Source organism: Marmota flaviventris, chromosome 8, assembly GCF_047511675.1.
Source record: "Marmota flaviventris isolate mMarFla1 chromosome 8, mMarFla1.hap1, whole genome shotgun sequence".
Classification (NCBI taxonomy): domain Eukaryota; kingdom Metazoa; phylum Chordata; class Mammalia; order Rodentia; family Sciuridae; genus Marmota; species Marmota flaviventris.
Genome location: NC_092505.1, coordinates 128,250,909 through 128,276,803, shown reverse-complemented (window position 1 = coordinate 128,276,803; position 25,895 = coordinate 128,250,909). Strand labels below are relative to the sequence as shown.

General features: G+C 46.9%; 1 protein-coding gene across 1 annotated transcript in view; it reads left to right on the top strand.

The window, feature by feature from the left end:
- LOC114091421 (inhibitor of carbonic anhydrase-like) overlaps window positions 1-25,650 on the top strand; it is a 57,211-nt gene extending 31,561 nt beyond the window's left edge. The window contains exons 5-19 of the mRNA XM_071614936.1: window positions 1,016-1,124; window positions 2,436-2,597; window positions 3,734-3,881; window positions 4,651-4,706; window positions 6,949-7,127; window positions 8,837-9,017; window positions 9,847-9,989; window positions 12,071-12,161; window positions 12,919-12,975; window positions 15,538-15,693; window positions 19,580-19,721; window positions 22,515-22,579; window positions 22,977-23,161; window positions 24,436-24,622; window positions 25,616-25,650. Coding sequence (XP_071471037.1) covers window positions 1,016-1,124; window positions 2,436-2,597; window positions 3,734-3,881; window positions 4,651-4,706; window positions 6,949-7,127; window positions 8,837-9,017; window positions 9,847-9,989; window positions 12,071-12,161; window positions 12,919-12,975; window positions 15,538-15,693; window positions 19,580-19,721; window positions 22,515-22,579; window positions 22,977-23,161; window positions 24,436-24,622; window positions 25,616-25,650 — 1,896 coding nt within the window. The remainder of the gene's footprint in view (window positions 1-1,015; window positions 1,125-2,435; window positions 2,598-3,733; window positions 3,882-4,650; window positions 4,707-6,948; window positions 7,128-8,836; window positions 9,018-9,846; window positions 9,990-12,070; window positions 12,162-12,918; window positions 12,976-15,537; window positions 15,694-19,579; window positions 19,722-22,514; window positions 22,580-22,976; window positions 23,162-24,435; window positions 24,623-25,615) is intronic.
- The last annotated feature ends 245 nt before the right edge of the window (window positions 25,651-25,895 follow it).

Here is a 25,895-nt window from a genome sequence, read left to right as displayed (position 1 = left end):
GTTATAATTATTTATTAATGACTAAATGAGTTTGATAAAAAATAAATATATCATAAGTAATATTATTTTCAAATACCAACAGTCACTAATTGGGGAAAAATAGCCTGAAATTGTGGTCTCATTACATTTAAGATAATAAACAGAGAAATATTTGTGGAAAAATAATACATGAGAGATCTGCAACATTGTTACAATATAAACATCTGTGACACGTGAGCGGAGAGACAAAGATAGAGACAGAGATGGATTTGGGATAGGAATTTGCCCTTGTGTCATTGTAGGGGCTGGTGAAGCATTCTCTTTAAGAATATTGTTATCTTTTTGCCTCTGATATTGGAACTTGAAGAAGAAATACTTGAGAAAGGAAAATGTATATACGGCGAGAAAAATCAAGAACAACCTAGAATCCACAGTCATGAGGTGCAGCCCACTGGGATAGATTGAAACCCTTGTCAGTTCTTGCTGCTTCAGATCTTGGCATTCACAAGGCTCAGTGTCCTTCTTGTTCTTTTACCTTTTATGCTAAATTCATTCTTTCTTAAGTTAATTGGTCTCGAATACATGCCATCTAATAGTGTCCTCGCTTTATATGCTCACATACACAAATATGTACATGTATATGTATATCTATATCTGTATGAATACCTATTGTAAAATATTATAAGGAAAAAATGAGATTGGAAAAAGAAGGGAAGTATATAGAAACAATGCCGTCATCCTCCGTGTCCACACGTTCTACATTTGTGGATTTAAACAACTGCAGATCACAATATTCTTAACAATTGCACCTTTACTGAACACATGCAGATGTCAGACAGCATCCCAGGTAGTAGCTTTGAGAATGCAGTCAGGGACAGCCTCAATGAGAAGGTGACATTTGAGTATAGACAGGAGGGAGGTGCAGGAGGTTTGAGCCATGTAAGGATCTACAGAGCGATCATCCTTGGCAGAGGGGGAGGAAAGTCTTCCTCAGAGGTGACAGGTGTCATTCATGGTCTGATCTCTTCCCTTTCAGGCAAACGAAGCCGATGCAGTGATGATCGAGGGAGGTTTGGTGTTTGAGGCAGGCCTGGCCCCTTACAACCTGAAACCCATCGTGGAGGAATTCTATGGGCCAAAAGATGGTATGTTCTCCCTGGGGACCCAGGTCTGGTGGGACACCGAAGCCATCAGGGGAGGCAGGAACTTCGTCATTGTAATAGTAATGGGAAGAAAGTTGCTGGAACTCTTTGGCTTGAAGGAGGCTGTCACTGATACTAACCCTCAAGGGCTGGTAAATTGGTTACCCCTGGCAACTGCAAGCTTTATGCATCCTAACATGGAGATGTCATTGGTGCTTCAAGCTGTGGAGTGCTTTAGCCTGAGAGGAGGGTGCTGTCTAGCATCCATCACCCACCAAGGAGTCTGCACCAATAGGAAGCCATCTTTGGTGATGGGTGAGAATCTGGCTGCTTCTGCTGTCTCCTACTGGGGCTACAGAACACACATGAGGACAAGTGCTGGGGGAGTTTAGGAATGGGCTTTGCCTCTTTCTCATACCTGTCCCTTAGTGCCGTTAGTGTGTATGTGCACAGCTCACCTCAATCTGACTCTGAATTGCAGGGACCTGGTTTATTTTTGGGAACCCCTGCATCCTTCCTCTCTCTCCTTTACCTTTGAGCTGTAGACAGAGAAACAGAGAAGGAAGAAAACCCCTTGCAGAGAAGTAGTGACATCATCAGGGCTGGGAGCTGACACTGTCCCTGAGAACAAAACACGAGCAGGCTCTGCAATAACTGGGGACTTCAAGTTTTTTGTCCCCAAGGCTTAGAGGCACGGGCAGGAAAAGAACTACAGGTGCTCCTCAACTTATGACGGGCTTATGTCCTGACAAACCATGTAAATCAAGAATACTATAAGACAAAAATGCATTCAATACACCGATCCACCAAACATCATAGCTTACCAATACGGTAGGCTGGAGAGTATGGGTTGATTCTCCCCAGGATGGCTGACTGGGAGCTGTGGCCCATTGCTACTGCCCAGAGTTAAGAGAGAGGATCACAGGGCACATCACTAGTCTGTGAAAAGATTAAACTCAAATTTCAGAGAGTGGTTTCTACTGACTATATCTCTTTGCACCATCATAAAGTTTAAAAAAAATTAGAAGTCCAATACAATAATTAATAATAATATAATAAAAAAATAGAAGTCTTATAATAATGTCAGGGAACACCTGTAGTGTTTATTGCTTTGAAAATGTTCGGGTTTCTCTCTCTTGTCAGTTAAGGGTTTTTTTTTGTTTGTTTGTTTTTTCATTTCCTTTTCTCTCTGCTTATCAGGGGATGGCGCAGGTCCTAGAATCCTTCCAATTCTGCATTGCATGCACTCTGGAAGATTAGTAGTGATGATGTGGCAACGTCCTTTGGCCCTTGTTTCTTTCTGATCCTTTGCAGATCCACAAACCTACTATTACGCTGTCGCCCTGGTGAAAAAGGGCACCGGCTTCCATCTGAACCAGCTCCAAGGCAAGAAGTCCTGCCACACAGGCCTGGGCTGGTCCTCGGGGTGGAACATCCCCGTCAGCATGCTGCTTCCTTCCGGCTCTCTTGAAACAGGTAAGCCAGCGAGGGCTGGGTACCTCCAGGTAGGGCTCCTGTACCATTTGCCCAGATGAGTCATGCTGAGATCACACAGTCACTGTCAAGTGTGTGTGAGTTTCATGGTCTCCAGCTCGTTGGCAGCTGAGTCTTCTCTTAGCAAAAGTGCTCCTGTCAGTTCTGCCTTTCTGGGAATCCTGGCAGCTTGGTGGAAATGCCACCTCCCTGCCTCCCCCAGCTTCCCAGGAAGGATTGCTGGGGATTTCAGCCACACACTGGCACTCAGCTCTGTACCTTGGGTGAGGGCTTGAGACAGGTGAGGAGGATGATTGGATGGGCCCAGGCTTCTTGTTCAGTTATGATGAGCTCAGGTGAGTGTCGGATACCTTTTTGGTCTTTAAAGATGATGGCCGAGTCCTGCACTCTGAAAAAGTGTCTTTTGGAGTTCTTCCAACCTCTATAGTCACTGTGACTGTGACAGGGACAAGTGGCTGCAGGGATCTGATGAAGTGTTGCAGCCTGGACCACAGATCTAGTCAAGTTTTGCCATTTCTTGGGCAAAGTGACAGATGCTTCAGTGACAGTTGCTAGTGGACATCTGTATGGCAGTTAGGCAGTGGCTGTTAGCATGCTCCTCACCCCTCACCTCAAGATAGCTCAACTCTCTGCAGGAAGAAGGATCCCCTAAAACCACCACAGCTTCTGCATATAGGCGGGGCGGTGGGACTTACTATGTCTTGAGGTATGGAAGGGCTGATTGGGGACTCCCTGACCTACAAGGTCCTGCCTGACCCCTTAGAGCCTCTATGTTGGTGAGTTACCAGATGCCATTGGCACTGGGCTATGTGTTGGTGTAGTGAAGGTCACCAGCTCTTACACTGTGCAGGGGACAATCTGGAGAACATTTTCATAGGCTTGAGCACTGAGCTACACTTGAGTGTGGTGCCCAAGGGCACAGGGACCCTGGGCCATCCACTCATCCTGGTGTGGGCATTATCAGTCACCGCTGGCAGGACTGCACCCTGCTAGTCTGTGCACACCCGCTTCCTCAGGACAGTCCTGGGAAGCGTGGGCAGACTCACGGGCTCTCGGGTCGGGACAACCTGGAGGCCCAGCCGCTCATGCCCTGTGGCCTGTGTGTCTGTGTTTGGCAGCAGCGGCCAGGTTCTTCTCCAGCAGCTGTGTCCCCTGTGCAGATGGGAAGTCGTTCCCCAGCCTTTGTCAACTGTGTGTGGGAAAAGGGACAGACAAGTGTGCCTGCTCCTCTCATGAGCCATACTTCGGGTACTCGGGCGCCTTCAAGTGAGTAAGATCCCCTTACTCCCCCTCCCTGTGATGTCGGCGGGACAAAGGCACTAAAAGTGGACAGAGCCTGTCCCAGGGACCTAGAGCATCAATGTGACAGTCAGGGTCCTGAGTGTCTCTCATGGCCTATGGTGGGCTCCCAACCCTCTTTTGCCTGGGGGATGTTCAGGTCTCCTCAGAACCTGGAACCTGCCCATAGTGACTCTCCAGGGCCAGGGCCAAAGGCCAGGGTGTCCCATCTCACATCATCTGCTCGGCACCTTCCTGTGCTGGGACTTGTGCCAATTCCTCAGTCTCTGCGGAGACCACTCCTTGATCTATGCTACTGCTCAAAACCAGGGGAAACTGGCTGAAGTCCAAGGCTACCCAGTGTTTTTATGCTTCATGTGAAAAGCTCTAAGCTTTTATTAAAAACAAACAAACAAAAAAAACACAAACAAACACCCTGCCACTTTCGGTGGCTTTCTAAGAGGAAGGCAAGGGTCCTTTTTCACACCTTCCCTCCCTCCCCCAGGTGCCTGGGATGTTGCATTTCCAGGGCTTCTGCCTGCTTCAGGTTTGGGCTTGGCTGTGGGGTTCAAAGGTCACTCAGATGAGGCCATCACCTCTGTGAGCACAAAACAATGTCTGGGAGACTGTGGGCACTAGTCATCCAGGAGCTGAGCGCCATGGTCCCCATGAGTCCGTGTTCCGGGTGGAGCTTCACAAGAGAGAGGCAAGGCCCACACCAGGGGCAGAGCTTGACCGTGGCCTTCCTGTTCCTCAGGTGTCTGGAGGATGGCGCCGGGGATGTGGCCTTCGTGAGGCACGTGACAGTGTTTGGTAAGTGCTGGAGGAAGGGCATGTGGGCCCCAGCTGAGCCAGGGGGCTGGCTCTTGCCCCAGGTTTCCTTATACCCAGAACAGGTGACGTGGAGATGTTTAATGCCACAGGAGAGATTCTGCTTAAGCATTTTTGTTGTTTGTCCTTTGTTTAGGGCCCAATTTGTTCTCAGCTCACCTTCTGCTGAACATCTCCCTGTGTCAGGGACCTGTGCCTCTCTGTCCCCACCTTCCACGTAGCCAACTGCAGCCACCTCTCCAGAAATCTAGTGAACCTTTATACAGAACTTACCAACTAACAAAACAAGTGCCCTCCAATTTGATCCCCAGGATGTGGGTTCACACAGAGGGCCTTGAGCCAGCCAGACAGGTGCTCCACACCGAGGGGGAGGGTCTTTTTTGTTTTTATATTTGTGCTTTTTACTTCTTCTTCTTCTTTTTTTGTGGTGCTGGGTTAAGTCCTCACATTTTCATTGGCCTTAGTTCCTCACAACCTCGACCTCCTGTCTTTTCCTGACACAATGCCTTCAGTGTCCTTTGTTCTCTTATTCAGCCGTTCACATTTCGCTGTCTCATTATGATAATTTGGCCTCCTTTGTCAGCAATTTGGCAATTGATGCATGTCCTATTATCAGCTATTTAAATTAGTGGGGTCACCTCCAAGTCTCACCTCCTAGAATCAAGTTGTTCCAAGTAATTATCATTATGTCCTTTGATTGCTCATGGTCTAGCACGCACCCTGAAGAATTTGAAAACACACTAATATTATGGAAACCGCAGGCTGTGCCCAGACCATCCTGATTTACCTCTGACTGCCCTCATGTACTGCTTTTTAAAAAAATTATCATTACTTTGAGATCATGGGATTGAATGCACGGATACTCTAGCACTGAGCCACACCCCCAGCCCTTTTTCTTTTTTGTGGTGCTGGGGATTGTGAATGCGAGGCATGCACTCTACCAACTGAACTATATCCCATCCCTTACCTTGTTTTTTGAGACAGGGTCTTGCTAAGTTGTTTAGGGCCTAAGTTGCTAAGGCTGGCCTTGAACTTGCAATTCTTCTGCCTCAGTCTCCTGAATATTCGGCATTATAGGCATGTGCCACCCCAACCATATCTGGCTGTCCCTGATTACCTTTTAAGGAGAATTTTATGAGAGAATAAACACTGGTTTCAGGGGTGCAAGTAACTGTTGGTGGGTGAGAGTTTATCAACCTCAAAGTCCTTCTGTATTAATTTGCTAGGACAGTCAGGACAAAGTCCACACACTGAGTGGTTTAAGCAGCATCTCATAGTTCTGGAGGCTAGAATTCCAAGATCAGGGTGTTGGCACGGTTCATCTTCCTGAGGACTGGGGGTGGGGGGGGGATCTGTTCCAAGCCTCTCTCCTAGCTTGCTGGCAATCTGTGGGGTTCTTCAGCTTGCAGACACATCACCCCAATCTCCGCCTACATGTCCCCGTGGAATTCTCCCTGCTTGCTTGTCTCTCCCCCAATCCCCCCCCCTTTTATGACACCAGTTGTATTGGATTAGGAGCCCACTCTATTCCAGTATGACCTCATCTTAACTAATTACATCTGCAAGAACCCTATTTGCAAATAAGGTCACATGTGAGGTACTGGGGATTAGCACTTCAACCTATGAATGCATTGAACCCATAACACCTTCGTGAGGGAACCAGGGAGTCTGTTTCTTTGTACTTGCAGAGTGCTTGGGCTGGTACCCTAGGCCTCCTTCCATCCCTGGGCCTTCCCCTGCCTTTCCCCAGCAGGCTCTGCCTCCAGGGAAATATGGCTGCTCTAGTAGGGATCTAGATTGTCTTGGCACAGCAGTGGGTCAGCCCAGATTGGCTGAGACTTTGACAAGTTACCTTACCTCTTTTTCCTCATCTCCATGATAGGATGCTTATATTATTGGCCTCCCCCAGTGTGGTGAGGATTAAGTGAATTGGGTGGGCCATGAATGCTCAGCTTGCAGTTAGTATTCTTATGAGCAGACACAGAGAAGTGGAGCAGCTGGGCGGGCCCTGGGCTAGGCATGCCTCCAGCCATAGCTATCTGCAGTGAGACTGTGAACCAGTCATTTCACTGCCAAGATCTCCACTTCCTCCGATGTATGAAAATGTGTATCGAAAAGATTCTGTCTTAGTCCCCTTCAGGTCACACTGTGTGGTTCAGTGTGGAGGGCACACCCCAGCTCATGGTTCTGCTGCAGTGGGCTCCTCTGGACTTTCCCTCCCCAGAGAACCTGGAACAGAAGGCTGACAGGGCCCAGTATGAGCTGCTTTGCCCAGACAACACCCGGAAGCCTGTGGATGAATATGAGAATTGCCACTTGGCCCGGGTTCCTTCTCATGCTGTCGTGGCTCGAAGTGTGGATGGCAAGGAAGAGCTGATCTGGGAGCTTCTCAACCAGGCTCAGGTATCCCCACCCACCATCCTCTCCCCTGCTTAGAGCTCTCTGCTTGGATTTGGGGATTTTTCCTCCTTGCTTTCTGGTCACTCTAGAAGTTCTTTTGTGTTCAAGACACAGTGGGAACCCTGCCACTTTGCCAGGCATGACCCACTTCACGGACAAGGCACTCGGTCTATATTTATAACAGACAACGCTAAAGGTTCTTTGCAGAAGCTCCTCTGACTCTCATTTTGTTCTTTCCTGGTTCTAAACAAATCCTCACAGGTGCCAACCTCACCCGTCTCCATGAGATGGTACCCTAGGGCCTTGCTGGCCTGAGATCTGCCCTCCTGACTTCCCTTCCAGTGGGTCCTAGGACGTGAGCATGCCCTCTCTGTCCTGCATTGGTGACAGTCTGTCCCAGTCAGCCCCTGTCCGTCACCCTGCTCCATCTCTCAACACTCTGTGCTCAGCACAGGGCACTGAGAAATTAAGCAAAAACTTGCCCTCAAATTGCTCACGGAGGAGTGTGGAGGAGACACAAACGAGTACACATACCCCTTGTCACGACATGGAATCACGCAGCCTTGGGGACATGGATCGCATACTCTGTGGAGGACAGAGAAACTGATTTGAAGGGTATATGTGGGGAGATTCCTGGGCCCTGGGGAGTAAACTGTGTGTTCCCAGAGGAAATGGAAGGGGGTCTCTGGTGAGGACAGCAGGTGACATTTATGCAGAGCCAAAGCAAAAGTGAAAAGCAGTCATTTGAAAGAGCACAAGGGTAGGCATCGCCATAGCTGCCATCAGGAGTGGCTTTGGGCCAGGCAGCTGGAGTCCTCGGCAAAAGGACCCTTTGTTCTTTTGGAGGCCAGAAAGGGGAAGGGACACTGTTGATGTCTCACAACTGGTCATTCAGTGGCAGCCTGGGAGAGAAGGGAAGAGGAGCCCAGGGTGCCTGGCTTCTACTCCAATGGCATGTGACTGGACCATCAGCCACTTCAGGGTGAAGACCACCAGAGCCAGTGGGGACATCAGTCAAGAACGAGGCAGCCTTCCCCACTGCCCCTGGGAGCACAGAGCAGAAGCCCATCTTGGAGAGGGGCAGCTGCTTGACACAGGACCACCTGGTACCCCTTTGTACAGATCTGGGGGCAAGCCCCGGCAGTCTCCCTGAGGCCCTACTCAAGGCCACCAGCTGAGATTTGAGTAAAGCATTTCCTGGAGATACTGGAGAACACCACGAGCCTCAAGGATGTCAGAGGTCCTGGCCACTGTCCTTGTGCTCAGGCCTTCACTGTGGTCCCTCCTTATCTGTGGGGATACATTCCAAGACCCTCCATGGAGGTCTGAATCCATGGATAGTACCGAACCCTACATAGATGCTCCTCAATTTATGAGTTATGTCCAGATAAACCTGTTATAACATTACAAAATTCTAAGTCAAGCTATTATAAATTGGGGACCAACTGTACTATGTTTTTTCCTATACATTCAAACCCATGATAAAGTTTAGCTAATAAATTAGGCACAGGAAGAGATCAACAAAATAATTTACAAACCAGAATAATTACGACAATATATGGCAATAAGAGTTAAGGTTTATTGTTTATTTCTGGAATTTTCCATTTCATATTTCTGGAGCGTGGTTCATCTGGCTTTGGGTTTGTTTGACCTTTCTCTTTACCTCAATGCCAATCTCTCTCCTTCACTCTTCCTTTTTTTCCTGTGAACAGGAACATTTTGGAAAGGACAAGTCTTCAGGATTCCAGCTCTTCGGCTCCCCTCTGGGGAAAGACCTGCTGTTTACCGACGCCGCCCATGGGTTTTTAAGGGTCCCCCGTAAGATGGACGCCAAGCTGTACCTGGGCTATGAGTACTATTCTCTCACTCAGCATCTAAAGGGAGGTATGGAAGGTTCTGGGAGGGGCCTGGCCATCTTGGGCAGCAGGCAGGGCAGGGACCATGGGTTGAGGCTTTCCTGGTACCTCCAGGCCTCATGCAACCTTCCCAGCCTGCAGAGCCCGTGGGAGCTACCAACTGAGCTGGGTTAATGGGTGGATTTTCTTCTAAGTTGGGAGAAAGGCCTAAGTTATATGATCACAAAAGGGTTTCGAAGATCTTCCTATTATGGAAGACTTGAAGTAATGATGGTTCTGGAGACCAGCCCAGAGACAGGTCTGATTCACAGGGAGAATAGTCCGTTCTGAACGGGAGCGCGAACAGGGGCTCTACCACCATCAGGAGCAGAACTAGGATTCTGGAGGTTTTTAGTCCAGTTCCTGCCTTCCTTTGGATTCACATAGTTGATTTCTTCTTTCCTTCTCTATTTTTGCCTCTCACTAATCAATCAATAGTCATCAAGCATCTACAATAGGGTTGCCACCATGTTGGAGGTGGGCACAGGGTGGTGAGGAAAGACATTGGGCAAGGGGAGGAGATCAGGCCCACCCAGAACACGTGACTCCCAGCTGGGGCCCGCTCCCCTGATGGGAAGCCTCGTCCTGTAAGGGAAAGTTCCAGATGGTTCTGATTTGGACTGGGGCTCTGAGGCCTCCCTGGGGAAGTGATGCTGGAGGTGAGAGCAGAAGTGAGGGAAATCTTTACCTTTGGTGCTCATCCTAAGAACCAAGCCGTGTCCTGGGATAAGGCACTTTGCTGTTGTCAGTGGGGAGTTCCTTGGGCAGCCACTCTGCAGCCATCTGGAGCTTCCTTTGGATCCCTGACTATTCTCCACCCATCCCAGGTGTGGAAGACTCCCAGAAGGTACAGTGGTGTGCAGTGGGCCACCAGGAGAAGGCCAAGTGTGACCAGTGGAGTGCAGTGAGCGGTGGTGCCCTGGTGTGCACCGTGGAGGAGACTCCTGAGGACTGCATTGCCGCCATTGTGGTAGGGGGTCCCTCTACAGCTGCACTCACTCAGACACAGCGTGCTTTTGCCACATGCTTTTGCCCCTTCCCAGCCTCCTCACCGGCCTCCACGCTAACACGCTACCCCAACACACTCCAAATCCCCACCCCACTTTCCCCATGGGCCACTCCACCTACCAGGCAGAAGCAGAGTTAGACTCCTTGGGCTCAGCTCTGGAGTCTGGGATCCTTGGGATGTCCTGCACAGGAGCTGTGGGGAGTAGGGGCGCATTCTAGGGTGTGGTCAGGGCCACTGTGGATTGTCAGTGCTGATCGACCTTGTCAGCCCTCAATTTTTTTCTGATCATAAAAATCTTCCTACGTGTTGGCAGGCCCATGAAAAATTAACAAAATCATTCACACCTTCCCCAGTTAACAAAATCATTCACACCTTCACCACTTAGAGATCATCGTCCCATCATTTCTGAGTGATGAAACTGTGTTATAAACTTTCCATTTCTCTGTGGGCAGTTAGTATTTTTTTGCAATTTGGAAAAAGAATTAAACACAAAAGACTAAAAAACTGATACACTGAGGAGACTGTACAGCAGTCTTTCTTGAGAAGATCCTAAATTTGATAAACCTGGTACCAACCCATAGGATTAAGATCTTGCTAGTTAAATATATTTATCTCCTAAATTTTCCAGTTGTAAGAATTACAACTTAAGTGCTCGGAACATTGCCTGGCATAGAATGATCAGTCAATAAATGTTGGATATCATTATAATTTAAAGACTTGAGTTGGGCAAGGTGGCACATGCCTGTAATCCCAGTGACTTCAGAGGCTGAGGCAGAAGGATTGCAAATTATTAAATTTCCCTCTGCTTCTGTTTGTTAATCTGTCTGAGAAGAGAAATTATAAGACCTGCCTTATTTGAGTTTATGAGGAATACGTAAGGTAATCACTGTACAATGTTTAGGAAATAGCCTGGGACATATTAAAGATTTGGCAAGATTGTGCTGCTGTAGTTGCTATTTTTTAAATTTCTAGGACAGCTGATATGTCAAAGTGAACAGTGTTTATGTGTCTGTGTATTTTTATCTCGATGCCTGTTTTAGTCAGCTTTTTCACTGCTGTGACTAAAAGGATCTGACCAGCACAACTATAGAGAAGGAAAAGTTTATTGGAGGGCTCACGGTTTCAGAGGTCTTGGTCCATAGAAGGCTGGCTCCATTCCTTAGGGCTCGAAGTGAAGCTGAACATCATGGTGGAAGAGTGTGGCAGAGGGCAGCAGCTCAAATGATGATCAGAAAGCAGAGAGAGAGAGAGAGACTCCACTTGCCAGATACAAATATATATATACCCCAAAGCCATGCCCCAATTCCCATCTCCTCTGGCCATACCCTACCCCTTCAGTTACCACTCAGTTAATCCCTATTAGGGGATTTATTCATTGATAGGGTTAAGACTCTCCCAACCCAATCATTTCTTCTCTGAACTTTCTTGCATTGTCTCACACCTGAGTTTTTGGGGGACACATCACATCCATACCCTAACAATGACCTTATTTATGACTATAAGTATACATTTTTTGCTCTGTGGTTGGAAATCTTAATTAAAATAATAAGTCGATTATTCATTGATTATTTAGAGTAATTATTTTTTTTATTGAGAACCTTTGTTGTGCCAGGGTTGTGAGTACAGTGCTAGTGGGATTATGTGAACAGATTTGAATTTCATTATTGGAAGGAAATCATGCTCCATAGAAACCTGCACACAGTCCCTGAGTCTGGCCATGTGGACTGTTGAGTTGACGATGGTCACAGTGAGGTGAGGGCATGTCCGGGACTTGGCATGGGTCTCCTAGGAGCAGCTGGGTCTCCTGGGAGGACAGAGAAGTCCAGAGAGCATGGCCTGGCTTCCGGCACTCATTCTAGGATCAACAGGCCAAAGGCATGTCCAGTTTCTAAAGCCCACATATGTGGCAGAAGTATGGGTGATCGATGATCTGGTCCATCACAAGGACATGTGATGTGAGGCCAATGAGATGAAGCCCTCTGAGGGTCAGTGGGAAGGAGACAGTCTTGCTGTAGCATCATTGATTTGTTTCTTAACTTCAGAAAGGAGACGCTGATGCCATGAGCTTGGATGGAGGATTTGTCTACATAGCAGGCCACTGTGGCCTGGTGCCTGTCCTGGCAGAGAATTATGGTAAGCGAAGGGGTGCACCTCTCTGTTTTCCGCCGGGCATGGACATAAAAAGATGAAGAAGGAATGTAGCTCAGAGACAAGATAACAGTAGTTGTTGTTGAAGTATAGCTAGTAGGTAAAACACCCCTCCCCAAAGTCAGAAATCGGGAAGATACAGATGCAGGACTTGAAAGGTCAAGAAAGATCTTTAAATAATACCTTTGTTGCTGAGAGAGCAGCATTGGAGGATGCACTGCAGAGTCTGCCCAGGGCCGACGAATCGCCCCTGTGTTAGAGCTGTCTGCTAACTCAGGAGATGACAGGGGATTGCACACAGCTAATGCAAAGGGGTCTTTGCCGAGATCTGCAGTGGTCTCTGCCTCTCCTCCCTTTCAATGCATCTCATTTTCTTTCTTTTGTACCCGCCTGAGTATTGAGGAGATTATGGGATGGAACCTAATGTTCAGATGGCAAAGAGCAGGGAGAGAGAGATTAAAGGGGCTTGCAGAACCTTGGCTAGTTGACAACCAATGACAGAGTGCTTAGTTAGTGCTTCTCGTTTTATTCTTGCCATATGCACGTTGCAGAGGATATGTGTGATCCAGGATCTGGTCCATCACGAGGACATGTGATGGGAGGTCGATGAGATGAAGCCCCCTGAGGGTCAGTGGGAAGGGGATAGTCTTGCCGTTGTACCATGGAAGCTCCTAACTTCAGGTGGAGTACTGTGAAGGAGTTTAGTGCCCCTAACTGTGACTGTTCCTCTTTTTCTTTGTAGAACCCAAACAGGGCAGTGAGCGGCTTGGGTCAAAGTGTGTGAATGCCCCCTTGGAAGGTGAGTGGGATCAGAGATGCCAGGACTCAGAGGTGGAGACCTGCTGTTGGGAGACACAAGGGATTATTATTAGATTTGGGGAAGAAAAAGGAGCAGCAGCCACCGCAGTTCATTGTTAACATGCAAAGCTGGCTTGGCCTCTGTCCCCAGCAGCACTGCTGCACATCTAGGGTGGAACCTACCCTTGCCGTTCCTACTGGACATACGCTCCCATTAGTGCATTGGACCTTCCTCACCAGCCCTCCAGTGTGGATTTCCCTGTCACCATTTTACTGAGGAGAAATTCAGGCTCCTAGAGGCTAAGTGGCTGAGGTCATTTAGGAAGTGACTGGCACCCTGGCCTTGTGTCTGCCATGCTGACTGTGACTTTTCCGTGCTGGAGTAGGTAGAGATCTGATCTACAGCACCCAGAAAAGGAGTGTGCATGTGTGGTTGTTTTGGTGTCGAGCCACACTATTTTCTAATTCTGAAGATTTAAGATTTTTTTTTTTTTGGGTACCAGGGTTTGAACTCAGGGGTGCTTAACCACTAAGCCACATCCCCGACTCTTTTTATTTTTTATTTTAAGACAGGGTCTCACTGAGTTGCTTAGAGCCTTGCCAAGTTGCTGAGGCTGGCCTTGAACTTGAGATCCTCTTGCCTCAGCCTCCTGAGCCACTGGGATTACAGGTGTGCGCTACCGAGGTCGGCCAAGATTTATGATTCTAATTTAGCCAATTCCATTTTGTAGTCAGGCCTTACTCAACAGGCACAATTCAGTTATATAATATTTGGACAGGAAAACTGAAATAGTAACCCATTTTGTTCCATTGTCCCAGATGTTGAACACCTATAAAAACTTAAATATAATACAGAATAATAATATTAATTGATATCATAATATACATAAGCTTCAGAATTATTATTTCCAACTCTATTTTAATGCACCCATGCCAATTTTGTTGAAAAATTCATAGAACTGAGAACTTGGGACTTAATGATAATTTTCTAGAGCCAGGAATAAGGCAAGACTACCCAGTCCCACCAAAGATAGGCAGCATTGTTTTGGAAGTGAATGCAGTAAAATAAGAAATTAAGAAAGAAGTTATTAAAGTTCTTTCTAATGAACTGCAATTAAACAGACACACTTAAGGTGCACTCTCATAGGTACAAAGAGTTATATAAATTTGTGGCTTGTGATGAGACAAAATGGGTCTCAATATAAATGCCCATTAGTAGGGGGACTATAACACAATAAATCCAGGTAAGAGGCCATACCTTAGATTCCACCATCAGAATGAGATAGCTATGTCTAGTTCTGTTGAATCAAAAAGATGTCCACAATATACTACTGAGGAGGAATAAAGCAACTTGCAGAAAAGAATACATAGATGGATTCCATTGCAACAGTAGGGTGCATGTGCAATACGTGCAGGTACACGTGTGTAGATGCGTCTGGGGTGTGGTAGTTTTTGTATCTTTGGCCCAGGACCTAATAATGATAGGTATTGGGAGGGTCCCTGCTAGAGTAAGATGAGGAGTTCAAGGTGTTCCCATCTCCTAAGGGGAGCAGCAGGCAGAGGCTAGCAGCAACACCTCTAGAATGCATTTTCAGAGTGTGCTGGAGTATTAAATTGTATGTCAGCACTCCCTATATACACCCCCCCCCCCCAATTTGCAATGATTATACTGAAATTCATTTCTAAATACGTATACTTACATGTATATATACATATATTATAAATATATAGTATATAAGTATCTTATGTATGTAGGTATATACATATGCATATATATATATATATATATATATATATATATGTATATATGTATGTATGTATATATGTATATTATTTTTTTCCCTTGAGCAAACTTGCTCAGAAAACTTGGATCTTCTCTGAGAAGGTCTGGCTCTTGGCTTGAAAGGACAGGCATTAGTGAGAAATCAGTGAAGGAGTTAAGCATTATTTTAAGCAGGCAGGAATTTAATATGGGGATCTCAGTGTTAGTAAAAAGTAGACCCTAGGTTACTGGAATGACTCCCACCCAGAAGAAATGGAACTGACTCTCTAGGACAGCTCCCACATCCAAGACCTCCCCAAGTGCAGTGATTTTACCGCATGCCCTATAGCCGTGAGCCGGGGTGGAGACGAGAACCCACACTGCTGTTGCTCCTGCAGTTGCTGTAATAGCCTCTGCTCTATTAGTGTGGAGAAGGGAGAGATGGACAGAAAGACCTCATACTTCCTGACTTTGTTTCCTAGGAGAAAGAATCAAAAGGGAAGGCAGAGGACCCCTGGGTCACTTCCACTCTCCCAATGTCACACATTCTGATTTCTGCTAAGGATTTAACTGCAAGAAAACATTGAAAGTGTTGTTTTCACATCCACAGCCAAGGGGGGCTGGGGTGGATGGAACGGAGATGGAGAATGTCCAGCTCACGTTGGACACCATGTGGAGATGCCATTCAGTGGCTTGGTGAAGAGGGCTTGTCAGATCTCACTTATGTCCTCCATCCTCCTCCCTCCTCCCAACCTCCCCCCCGCAAAAAAATAAGTTGCATGTTGGTATCTCCCCTGCAAGGTTATTACGTCGTGGCCGTGGTGAAGATATCCGATGCTGATGTCACTTGGGACACGCTGCGAGGCAAGAAGTCCTGCCACACTGCGGTGGGCACTTCCGCAGGCTGGAACATCCCCATGGGTTTAATACACAACCAAACCGGGTCCTGTAAATTTGGTGAGTGTGTTCTGGAGGTCTTCCTGGTTGGGTGTGTGCCTGGGGAGAAATTCTGCTGGATGAATGGCAAGGAATTCCTTAAGTGGAGGTGGGGTTCCCAGACACTGAGGGTGTCCCTTTTTCCTCACCCGCTTGGCCCCAAAGGCAGCTGTCAGGGAAGTAGCTCTATTCCTGAAGTCTCTCAAATTGCTCGGGAAACAAGCAAAACAAGAGTGGGGTGAGGATGTATGTGTGTGTGTGTGTGTGTGTGTGTGTGTGTGTGTGTGTGATTTTTTCACATGAAATCCAAATTGTGTTGCTTTCTTAATTGCAAAATGTCCACCATTAAGTCCCTGAGGGCTGTGTCTTTCACGTTCATCTCGCTTAGATTCTCACACGAGTCTTTTCAGCTTATTTTTTGCCAGAACCTAAACAGCTCCTGCTCCTCTGCATTCCCCACCTATCTGACAAATCCCAGCCCTGCAGAACCCCTACAGCATGACTTGCTGTCCGGGCAGCTGACACACCTGGAGAATGTCACCTGTCACAGGGCAGCAGAGCAGTTCATGTCACTGGAAATGCTCCAGCCGACACTCACAAGCGCCCTCAGATTCTCTGCTCCACACTTTGTTACCCTAATGGTCTAATGGTTCACACACCTCAAACCCTCACCCATCTGCCAGTCTTTCTCAGCCGATGGTTGATTGGGCACCTACAGGAGATGCTTGAAGCCATTAGAAAGGTTCCCCTTCAGCTTCCCACTGCTGAAGCTGTGGGCCTCCTCCCCTCTCCAGCCAGTCTCTCTGTCTGCACCTGGGTGTTGGTCACCCCACCGGCCTCCCCTCCAGAGTCTCAGACCCTCTGTTTACTCTTCCTCTGGTATGTGCAACGATTTCTTTCAACAGGTCAACACACCCAATGCCTTCCATCTTTAAAACTCACCCCCTCCTCCCAATAATCTCCTCTAGCTCCTGATTTTTCTTCCTCCTCCCTTTACTGCCAGGTATCCTCAAAGCATTGTCTGAACTACCCACTGCCCACCTGCTCCTCAGCAACCCGCTGTCTGGATCGGCAGCATATTCCACCAGTGCCCTCCATGTTGTTCTCCTGGAAGGGTGTGCCCAGCTCCTTCCTCTTGACCTCTCAGCACCATTTCCTCAAGTCCCCTTCAAACATTATTTCCTGGATTTTGTGAAAAAAAACCAACAACACAGTCTTGGTTTTTCTCCTACCCCTACAAGATCCCCCTTTCCTAACAAATTTAAGAAATATTTGAGATGCATAAAGCACCTCTTTCCTCCAATCCCCAAGTGCTCACATCCACCCGTGCGGTTCCATTAGCACGAAAAGGAGTGCCACAAAGCTAAGCATGTGCTAAGCACAAGGTCCACGTTGGCTGCTGTTGTTACAGAAAGATAGAGAACTCTCGGGTCCTTCTTCCCAGGACACATCTCTCCAGACGTGTATATATTGGTCTGTTTGACATATCTAGTCAGATATTTGAAAAGCACAATCACCTCAACCTGTCTAAAATGGAATGTGTCATCTCTGCTGAGCCTGGCTTTATCCCAGAAGTGCCTAGGGTAATAGAGGACCCACAGTCCACCCACTTACCCGGCTGGAAACCTAGCTGCCACCCTCCACATACCCGTCCCTCACCAGCATGTCCGTTTCTCCTCCTGCCACCCATTCCCCACCCCTCTGCTCTGTGTTAGTCCCCGCTGCCTTCATCAACCCTGGCCTCCTGCCCCAGGTCCCAGCTACCCCACTGCCAGGCCTATCTTTGCACAATGCATATCGGACTGCATCCTGCCTACTACCCCTGGCCCAGCATTGCCCCAAACCCATCAGAGGCTCCCCTTTCTCTAGGGATGAAGAATACAGCTACACAGTGATGTCAAAGTTTCCCTGGGCTCTGCCTTGCTTGCTCCCCCGCTGCTTAACGTGGGGGTCCAGCCCTGTGACCTCCAGGAACCGCTCTGTGCCTTTCCCTCCACTGCACCTCAAGACAGCCTTTTGCTGGTGCTGGCCCCCTGGTCTGAAGGCTCCTCTTGGCTGCTTACTTGGGGACCACCTCCTCACTCTCTATCTCTCACCCGTCGTCCTCCCAGCTCCATAGCCTCATAGAACCACATTCCTTTTCTTTGAACATGGAGGTGGGGTCATGGATTCACTGCTGTGGTTACTTGACTTCTGCCTCTTGCCCACCAGGCTTAAGGTTCCTGAAAGGGCAGGGCCTAGGCTAATTTCCTTATGGATGAGCCCCCCAGAACTTGAGTGCTGGCCTTGGTGGCCATGCCTTCCTGACTTGGAGTCTCAAGGGCAATCCTTGAGGGCAGCAGAGGACAGCAGGTGTGTAGGTCAGGTTCAACGAGCCAGGACTTACACTTTCCCCTCTCAGAGGGCTAGGATCTGTGTCGGTCCCTTGACACCAGTACTCTGCGCCAGGACAGGTGGACTTCTGGGCTCACAGACCCCGATCCATCTGGAGTTGATTTCCCTTTACTTTGTTCCAGCTGGAACTTCTTTTTATATTTTATTCTATGAAATTCTTCTTTTTAGATACATATGACAGTAGAATGTATTTTGGTGTGTTATACATACATGCTGCATAACTTCCCATTCTTGTGGGAATACGTGATGTGGAGTTACACTGGTCATGTATTCATATAGAAACATAGGAAAGTTATGTCCAATTCATTCTGCTGTCTTCCTAATCCCACCCTCTACCTTACCTTCATTTCCTTTCCCCTTTATCTAACCCTATGAACTTTTATTCTTCCCTTCCTCATTTATTGTGAGTTAGCATGCCCGTATCAGAGAGAATATTCAGCCTTTGGTTTTTTAGGATTGGCTTATTTCACTTAGCATGATAGTCTCTAGTTCCATCTATTTACTGGCAAATATCACAATTTCATTCTTTTTATGACTGAATAATATTCCATTGTAAATATATACCACATTTCCTTTATCCATTCATCTGTTGAAGGGCACCTAGTTTGGTTCCATCACTTAGCTGTTGTGAATTGAGCCACTATAAACATTGAGATGGCTGCATTACTGTAGTATGCTGATTTTGACTCCTTTGGGTATATACTAAAGGGTGGGATAACTGAGTCAAATGGTGGTTTCATTCCTAGTTTTCTGAGGAATTTCCATTCTGCTTTGCAGAGTGGTTGCACCAATTTGCAGTCCCACCAACAATGTATGAGTGTACCTTTCCCCCCCCACACATCCTCGCCAACAGTTATTGTTAATTGCCATTCTGACTGGAGTGAGATGGAATCTCAGTGTAGTTCTAATTTGCATTTCCCTAATTGCTAGAAATGTTGAACATTTTTCCAAATATTTGTTGACCAATTGTATTTCTTCTTCTGTGAAGTGCCTGTTCAGTTCTTTTGCCTATTTATTGATTGGGTTATTTATTTCTTGGGTGTAAAGTTTTTTGAGTTCTTTTTAAATTCTGGAGATTAACACTCTATCTGAGGTGCAGGTGGCAAAGATTTTCTCCCATTCTGTAGGCTCTCTCTTCATGTCTTGATTGTTTCCTTTGCTGTGAAGAAGCTTTTTAGTTTGATACCATCCCATTTATTGATTTTTGATTTTATGTCTTGCACTTTAGGAGTCCTATTGAGGAATTTGACTCCTAAGCCAACATAATAAAGAGTTGGCACCTCTTCTGGAAGGTGCAGGGTCTCTGGTCTCAGGTCCGTGATCCACTTTGAGTTTTGTGCAGGGATGAGAGATAGGGGTTCAGTTTCATTTTGCTACAATGGATTTTGATTCTTGATCTTCAAAATATGTCACCAAATAATTCTGTGCCTTTGCACAGAATTTTTAGAGAAAAAAAAAACTCTGAGGCCTTCCTGCTGTCATGGGAAGAGCTGACTCTGGCTGTTCTTTGCAGATGAGTTCTTCAGTCGCAGCTGTGCCCCTGGGTCTGATCCGGATTCCCACCTCTGTGCTCTGTGTGGTGGCAGCAGCAATCCAGCCCACATGTGTGCTCCCAACAGCCACGAGAAGTACTACGGCTCCAATGGGGCGCTTAGGCAAGTACTAACTTCCATTTGCACTAACCCCAGTCTCTCACCCTCTCCATTTCCCCAGCATCTGGGTGTTGATTTAGAAGGATCCATAATAAGAGATCACACTACTGCAGTTCCTAGTGGCCCCAAGGACTAAAGTCCAGTCCAGTTCTACAGCACTCTCCTGTAGGCCCAGGTGACTTAGGGCACCTCAAGGCCCTGGGGATGGGTGAGAGGGCACCTCAAGGCCCTGGGGATGGGTGAGAGTGATGACTGCAGAGCCACCATCCTGATTCTCCTATTACCCCTTTCTTCTGTGTGACTGTAGACAAGTCATGGAATCTGTCAGAGACTCAGTTTAAAATCACAGGAGGGACACCAGTCACCTTGCTTCTTACACCTGGCTGATGAGTATCTTAAAAACAGATATTCCTGGGCTCTTCCACCCTTTCAAGAAATACTTATTGAACAGCTAATATATGGTAGATGCTGTTCTAAGTAGAGGAGTTATACTAGCCAATTAGACACACATGGTCCTGTCCCTGTCCCTTTCCACCCACTCCTAGTCCCACATGAAGAGTAGGACAATAAACACAAAAATAAAGGATAAGACTCTTTCTAACTGTAAGTGCTGCCAAGGAACCAAGGGAGGGGGGATTCATTAGTCAGCTTTCCATCACTGTAACAAAATGACTGAGATAATTAGCTTATATGGAGGAAAGGTTTGTCTTGAGTCATGGTTTTGGAGATTCCAGTCCATGATTGTGTGGACTCAATGCTTTTAGGCCTGTAATGAGGCAGCACATCATGGTGGGAGCACATTGTGGAACAAAACCCTTTACGTCATGGATAGGAGGCAAAGAAAGAGGGAGGGGTTGAGGTCCATCAATCCTCTTCAAGGGCACCCCCCCAATAACCTAAGGACCTCCCACAAGGTCCCACCTCCTCAAAGGATCACCGCCTTCCAATACTATCACCTTAGGGACTTGGCTTTTAACACATGGCCCTCTTGGGGACAGTCAACATCAAAACTATTACAGTCATCAGGACTATTTTATTTTATTTTTGGTACTGAGAATTGAACCCAAGGGTGCTTAACCACTGAGCCACATCCCCAGCCCTTTTTATTTTTTACTTTGAGACAGAATCTTGTTAAGTTGCCTGCGGCCTCACTAAGTTGCTGAGGCTGGCTTTGAACTTGTGATCCTCTTGCCTCAGCCTCCTGAGCCATTGGGATTACAGAAATGAGCCACTGCCTCTGGCCAGAAGCAATTTTAGAAAAGGTGGCCATGACAGGAAGTCTTTTGCAAGTAGAGGGTCTAGGTGAGATGAAAATTAAATAATGAGAGGGAATCAGGCCTGAGAAAATTTAGGGGAAGAGTAATACAGGAAGAAGGGTCAGCAAAGACAAGGGCATGAGGATGGGAAGAATCTTGCTGGGTTGAGGTCAGCAAAGAAGGTCTGTGGGTTCAAGTGTGGAGAGAGAGGGGTCTGGCATGTGACCCATAGAGCAGCAGGTGCTGGCCATGGCTCAGAGCCCTACAGGCCTCAATGAGGAGGTAGATTTTTTAATTTGTTCTAATTAGTTGTACATGACAGCAGAATGCATTTTGACTCATTATACACAAATGGAGCACCACTTTTCATTTCTCTGTACACAATGCAGAATCACACCATTTGTGCAATCACACATGTACATAGGGTAATAATGTCTGTCTCATTCTACTATATTTCCCATCCCCAAACTCCCTCCCCTCCCCTCTCTCCCCTTTGTCCAATCCAAAGTTCCTCCATTCTTCCCTATCTGTAACCCCCGCCCGCCCAGTTATGGATTAGCATCAGCATTTGAGAGAAAACATTTAGCCTGTGTTTTTTTGGGGGATTGGCTTATTTCACTTAGCATGAGGGCTTGTGAAAGCATATTCCAGGACCCCACCTCCTGAGTTTGTCATCCAGGTCTGGGTAAGGCCAGGCTTGCATTTCTCACAGATTTCCAGCCACGCTGATGCTGCTGGTCCCTAGCCTACAACCTTGAGGACCATTGGTGTGGCATAGGGAAGGAATATCCAGGAAGGTCTTTCTGTCTGCCTCGCCCTGGGGTGTAGACACACCCAAGACAGGTGATCATGCCTGTTCAGGACTGTGATTCTCTGAAGGGGTCATGAAGGAAAGAAATGGGGTGAGAGAATTCAGCAAATGTGAATGAGAGTAATGGACACCTCCACCACCCCCTGCCAAATTTAGGTATAGAGGCACCCAAAGACAGGAGCGAGAGGTGCTCCTGACGACTAATAGCCATTGCCAACTGACCGGATATCGTAAGGCTGATTTTTAATCTGTCCAACATTTCATATTAAAGAATGTACCTTGAACATAGAGAAACATTTTTCATGAAATTAAGGGTGAACAAATATCTAGTGAAGCACATTCGTTCTTGTGGATCCTGAGTAGATCTAAGTATGATCAAAATTCCTTCAAAGCCACGTCCTCCGCTCTGATTGTAATTGCTGATGCTGAAAGTTGTGGTTCACCCAGAGAGTCATGGATATCCCTGTTACTAGGAGAACACAAGCATCCCCTCTGGAGAAACTGGTCAGTCTTTAGAATGAGGATCTGCACGATGGTTATGCATAACCGAAACTCTATAGACAGTTCTGTTTTTCTGTTACATCCCCTAGTCTAATGCCCAGGGATGGTGTGGGTGTTATGGTTGCTTGTGAGGAAGTGTGTGTGTGTGGCCAGGGACTGTGACTCCCTCTCTGTGTCTCCTTTCCACTACTGTTGACTCTCCTCACTGACACAGCCTTCCATGTGCAGGTGTCTGGTTGAGAAGGGAGATGTGGCCTTTGTGAGGCACTCCGCTGTCCTCCGGAACACTGACGGTATGTGCCTTTCCCACCTGAGAAAGATCTGAGTCTCTTGTGTGGAGTCACCACCCAGCAGGGCAACCTTACCAGACTCCAGTGACTTTGGTCCTAATGTTTTAAATTTAGGGAATGAGAAAGTTCTTCATGTCAGACCTGCTGGGGTTGGTTATCACTCAGGTCTTGAATCCAACTGACCAACACGCAGGCGTGTTTTAAGAGATCTTTGCCTTTAACAGGACTGAAAAAGCATCATCAAAAATGTTCTGAATTGTGAGTTTGTCCCTTTAGTTTTATTTTTGAGAGCTTTCTTACTTTGTGACTCTCCCAGGCACTGGTGGTCACTCCCATTGTCCCAGGGAGGGCATCTTGACCAAAACCATCGGCTGTGGCTGACCCACTTTTCTCCCCTCAGGAAAGAACACTGAGGCATGGGCTAAGAATCTGAAGCAGAAAGACTTTGAGTTGCTGTGTCCTGATGGCACCAGGAAGCCTGTGACTGAGGCTCACAGCTGCCATCTGGCTACAGTGCCAAATCATGCTGTGGTCTCAAGGAAAGATAAGGCAGATTTTGTCCGCAGAATACTCTTCAACCAACAGGTATGGCTATCCAGGGCCCCCTCTCTCTCCTTTTTGACTGAGTGCTCTGAATTTGCTTGTGGAGGTGCACAGATGTGCTCAGCCAAGCCTCATCCTTTCTCCCTGGGCAGTGGGACCTGAGTTTCCCAGTTCTGCCTCTGATTACAACTGTTAACCATACTCACTTGCTCTGGGGCCATCTAGCACATCCAAGTAGAGTGGGAAAACCTCAGACAAGGGGCACCTGAGTGTCTGCCTAAGACTCACTTGACTTGGAGCAGATTCATGGCACCTGGGGAATTAACCCTTTCTCTCTTCTTCTGTTGCAGAAATAAGGGAGTTGGCTCAGAGCCCTTCACACAAGGCTGAACTAAATGTAGGAAAGGCAGAATGGAGGTTAATCAAGCTGACTCGTGGGTGGATCCAAAGGTGTTTTCTAAACCTGGGAAGGCTGGGCACTGTCCAGGGCTTCATGACCATTAAAAAGCTAACATTCAGACACCTTATGATGCTACAGGGAGCCAGCAAGGGCTGATTTTATGGAGTAGCAGCCTGCCTAAACCAAGTGATCTCTTATGGAAAACCCAAAGCTTCCTCTGCCTTTTGCGCTAGCGAACCCCTTCTTGGATGTTCCCCAAATGAGAAATCCGTGTCTTAGCATATACCACTCACACATCCCAGTTAAAAGATAACAATCCAGGAAAAGCTGTTAAAATAAGTGGTCCTGGGTTGTGGACTTTCAAAAGGAAAATTCCCACATAGGACAAGCTGTTACCTTGATCACAGAGGAAATGGACAGAGATAGAGAGGAGAGAGGAACAAAGGGATAGAAATGATTGGGTACCGGGGACAGATCCAGAGAAGAGATAAGGCAGCCAGGAGTCCAGGTGGCAGAAAGACATGCAAGTATGATCCAGAAAGTTGGAAACATCTCATGGTGGTTAGCCAGATAGTGATATGGTGGAAAACTTAAAATTCTTTCTATTACCAGTTGCTTTACATACATCATCTATTTGGTGTTACCATCTTCATCTGGAAATGAGTGAACAAATTCACTGAGCTCAGTGGAACTAAGTCAGACAGCAAGAAAAAGACAGCAGGGATTTGAACCCAGAGACGTTGTCGGCTGCCATTTTACAGCAGTACCCCCTACCCCCCGAAACTGTTGCCTTGTCTCGGGGTTTCCCTGGGGCTGGAGTTGAGCAGTCCAACCGACAAAGGTCTTCTGGGGCAGAACATATACCTCTGTGCTTCCTATGGCCCATGGTCCCTCTCTGTTTGTATGTCTGACCCAGGAGCTCTTTGGAAGAAATGGATTTGAATATTTGATGTTCCAGCTGTTTGAATCTTCCACCAAGGACCTGCTGTTTAGTGATGACACAGAATGTCTGGCTAACCTTCAGAACAAAACAACTTATGAAAAATTCTTAGGGCCAGAATATCTTGTGGCTATGGCTAACTTGAAACCATGCTTAACCTCTGGTAAGTAGCATAGAACACCAAGGAGAAATAACCTGGAGCTCAAGGTAAAGATGTTTGTACTAAGGACAAGTGTGTACCAGGCCCTGGGCTGGTATTGACAGGAGCACTAAGACCTGGAGGGCTGTTCCCTGCCCTGCAGGAGGATTCAGAATCAGTGAGGAGGAGACTCAATTAGGCAACAGTGAGAGACACCCTCCGAAAAAGGCTGAGTTGTTGGAAGGAGAAAAAGATTGCAGTAGAATTTGAGATCATGTGGGAGTTGAACTTATTTCCGTGTGTATTTCTGTATTTTGGTCATAAAGTGAGAAGAATGTGTGAGCACTTCAGTACAGGGAGAGGTCTTGGGAAACGACATATACTGTATGCAATACCCATAGAGGACAAAGTTTCAGAGGTTTTAAGTAAAATGTGTAAATAATATTAATAGAAACAGATAAAGCATAGTTCTGTCGTAGGCCCTTTCTAGCTATCCTTGTTTTTTAGATAGCCTCATAAAGAAATAAATTGGGGAAATAAAACTAGAGCTGGAGTAAACAAACTGCTGAGAGTTTGCCTGAATTTTTGCTGAGTTATATCATGTGTTAGAGACGATGAGAGCAGGAAAAAAGGAAAATGCACAGAGAAGGCGTTTGAGCCTATTTAAAACAAATCTTTATTAAGCTGCTCATGGCAGCACCCGCCTGTAATCCCAGCAACTGGGGAGGCTGAGGCAGGAGGATCACAAGTCCAAGGCCAGCTTCAGACTTAGCAAGGCTCTAAGCGACTTAGCAATACCCTGTCTCAAAATAAAACATCAGAAAGGGCTGGGGATGTGGCTCAGTGGCTAAGTGCCCCTGGGTTCAATCCCTGGTACAAAACAAACAAACAAAAACCAAAAAAAATGAAACCACAAAACTTTATAACTACCACTTATTTTTAAAAAATAGCAGCAGAACTGTATTTAGTAAGCATCAGCAGCACTTGACAGTCTTTCTCTTTTGTTATGCTTTACAGAACTTCTGGAAGCCTGCACATTCCACAGGAAGTAAAAACTGCTCAGGGTGGGCAACCACGTGGATGCTGGGAACCTCAAATGTGGTGGGGTGTCACGAAAGCAAAAGGTGCGACTTCTGCAGTCAAGGGGGAGAAATAAAGAATGTCCACGCACCTCTGCCTTTGTCAATGCTTTATTCACTCAAAACACTTAATAAAATTTCACTCTATAGGTTCTTAATCAAGAAAAATGACAATCCTTAATGCTAGGCACTGCAGTAGACATCATCAATTCACAGCA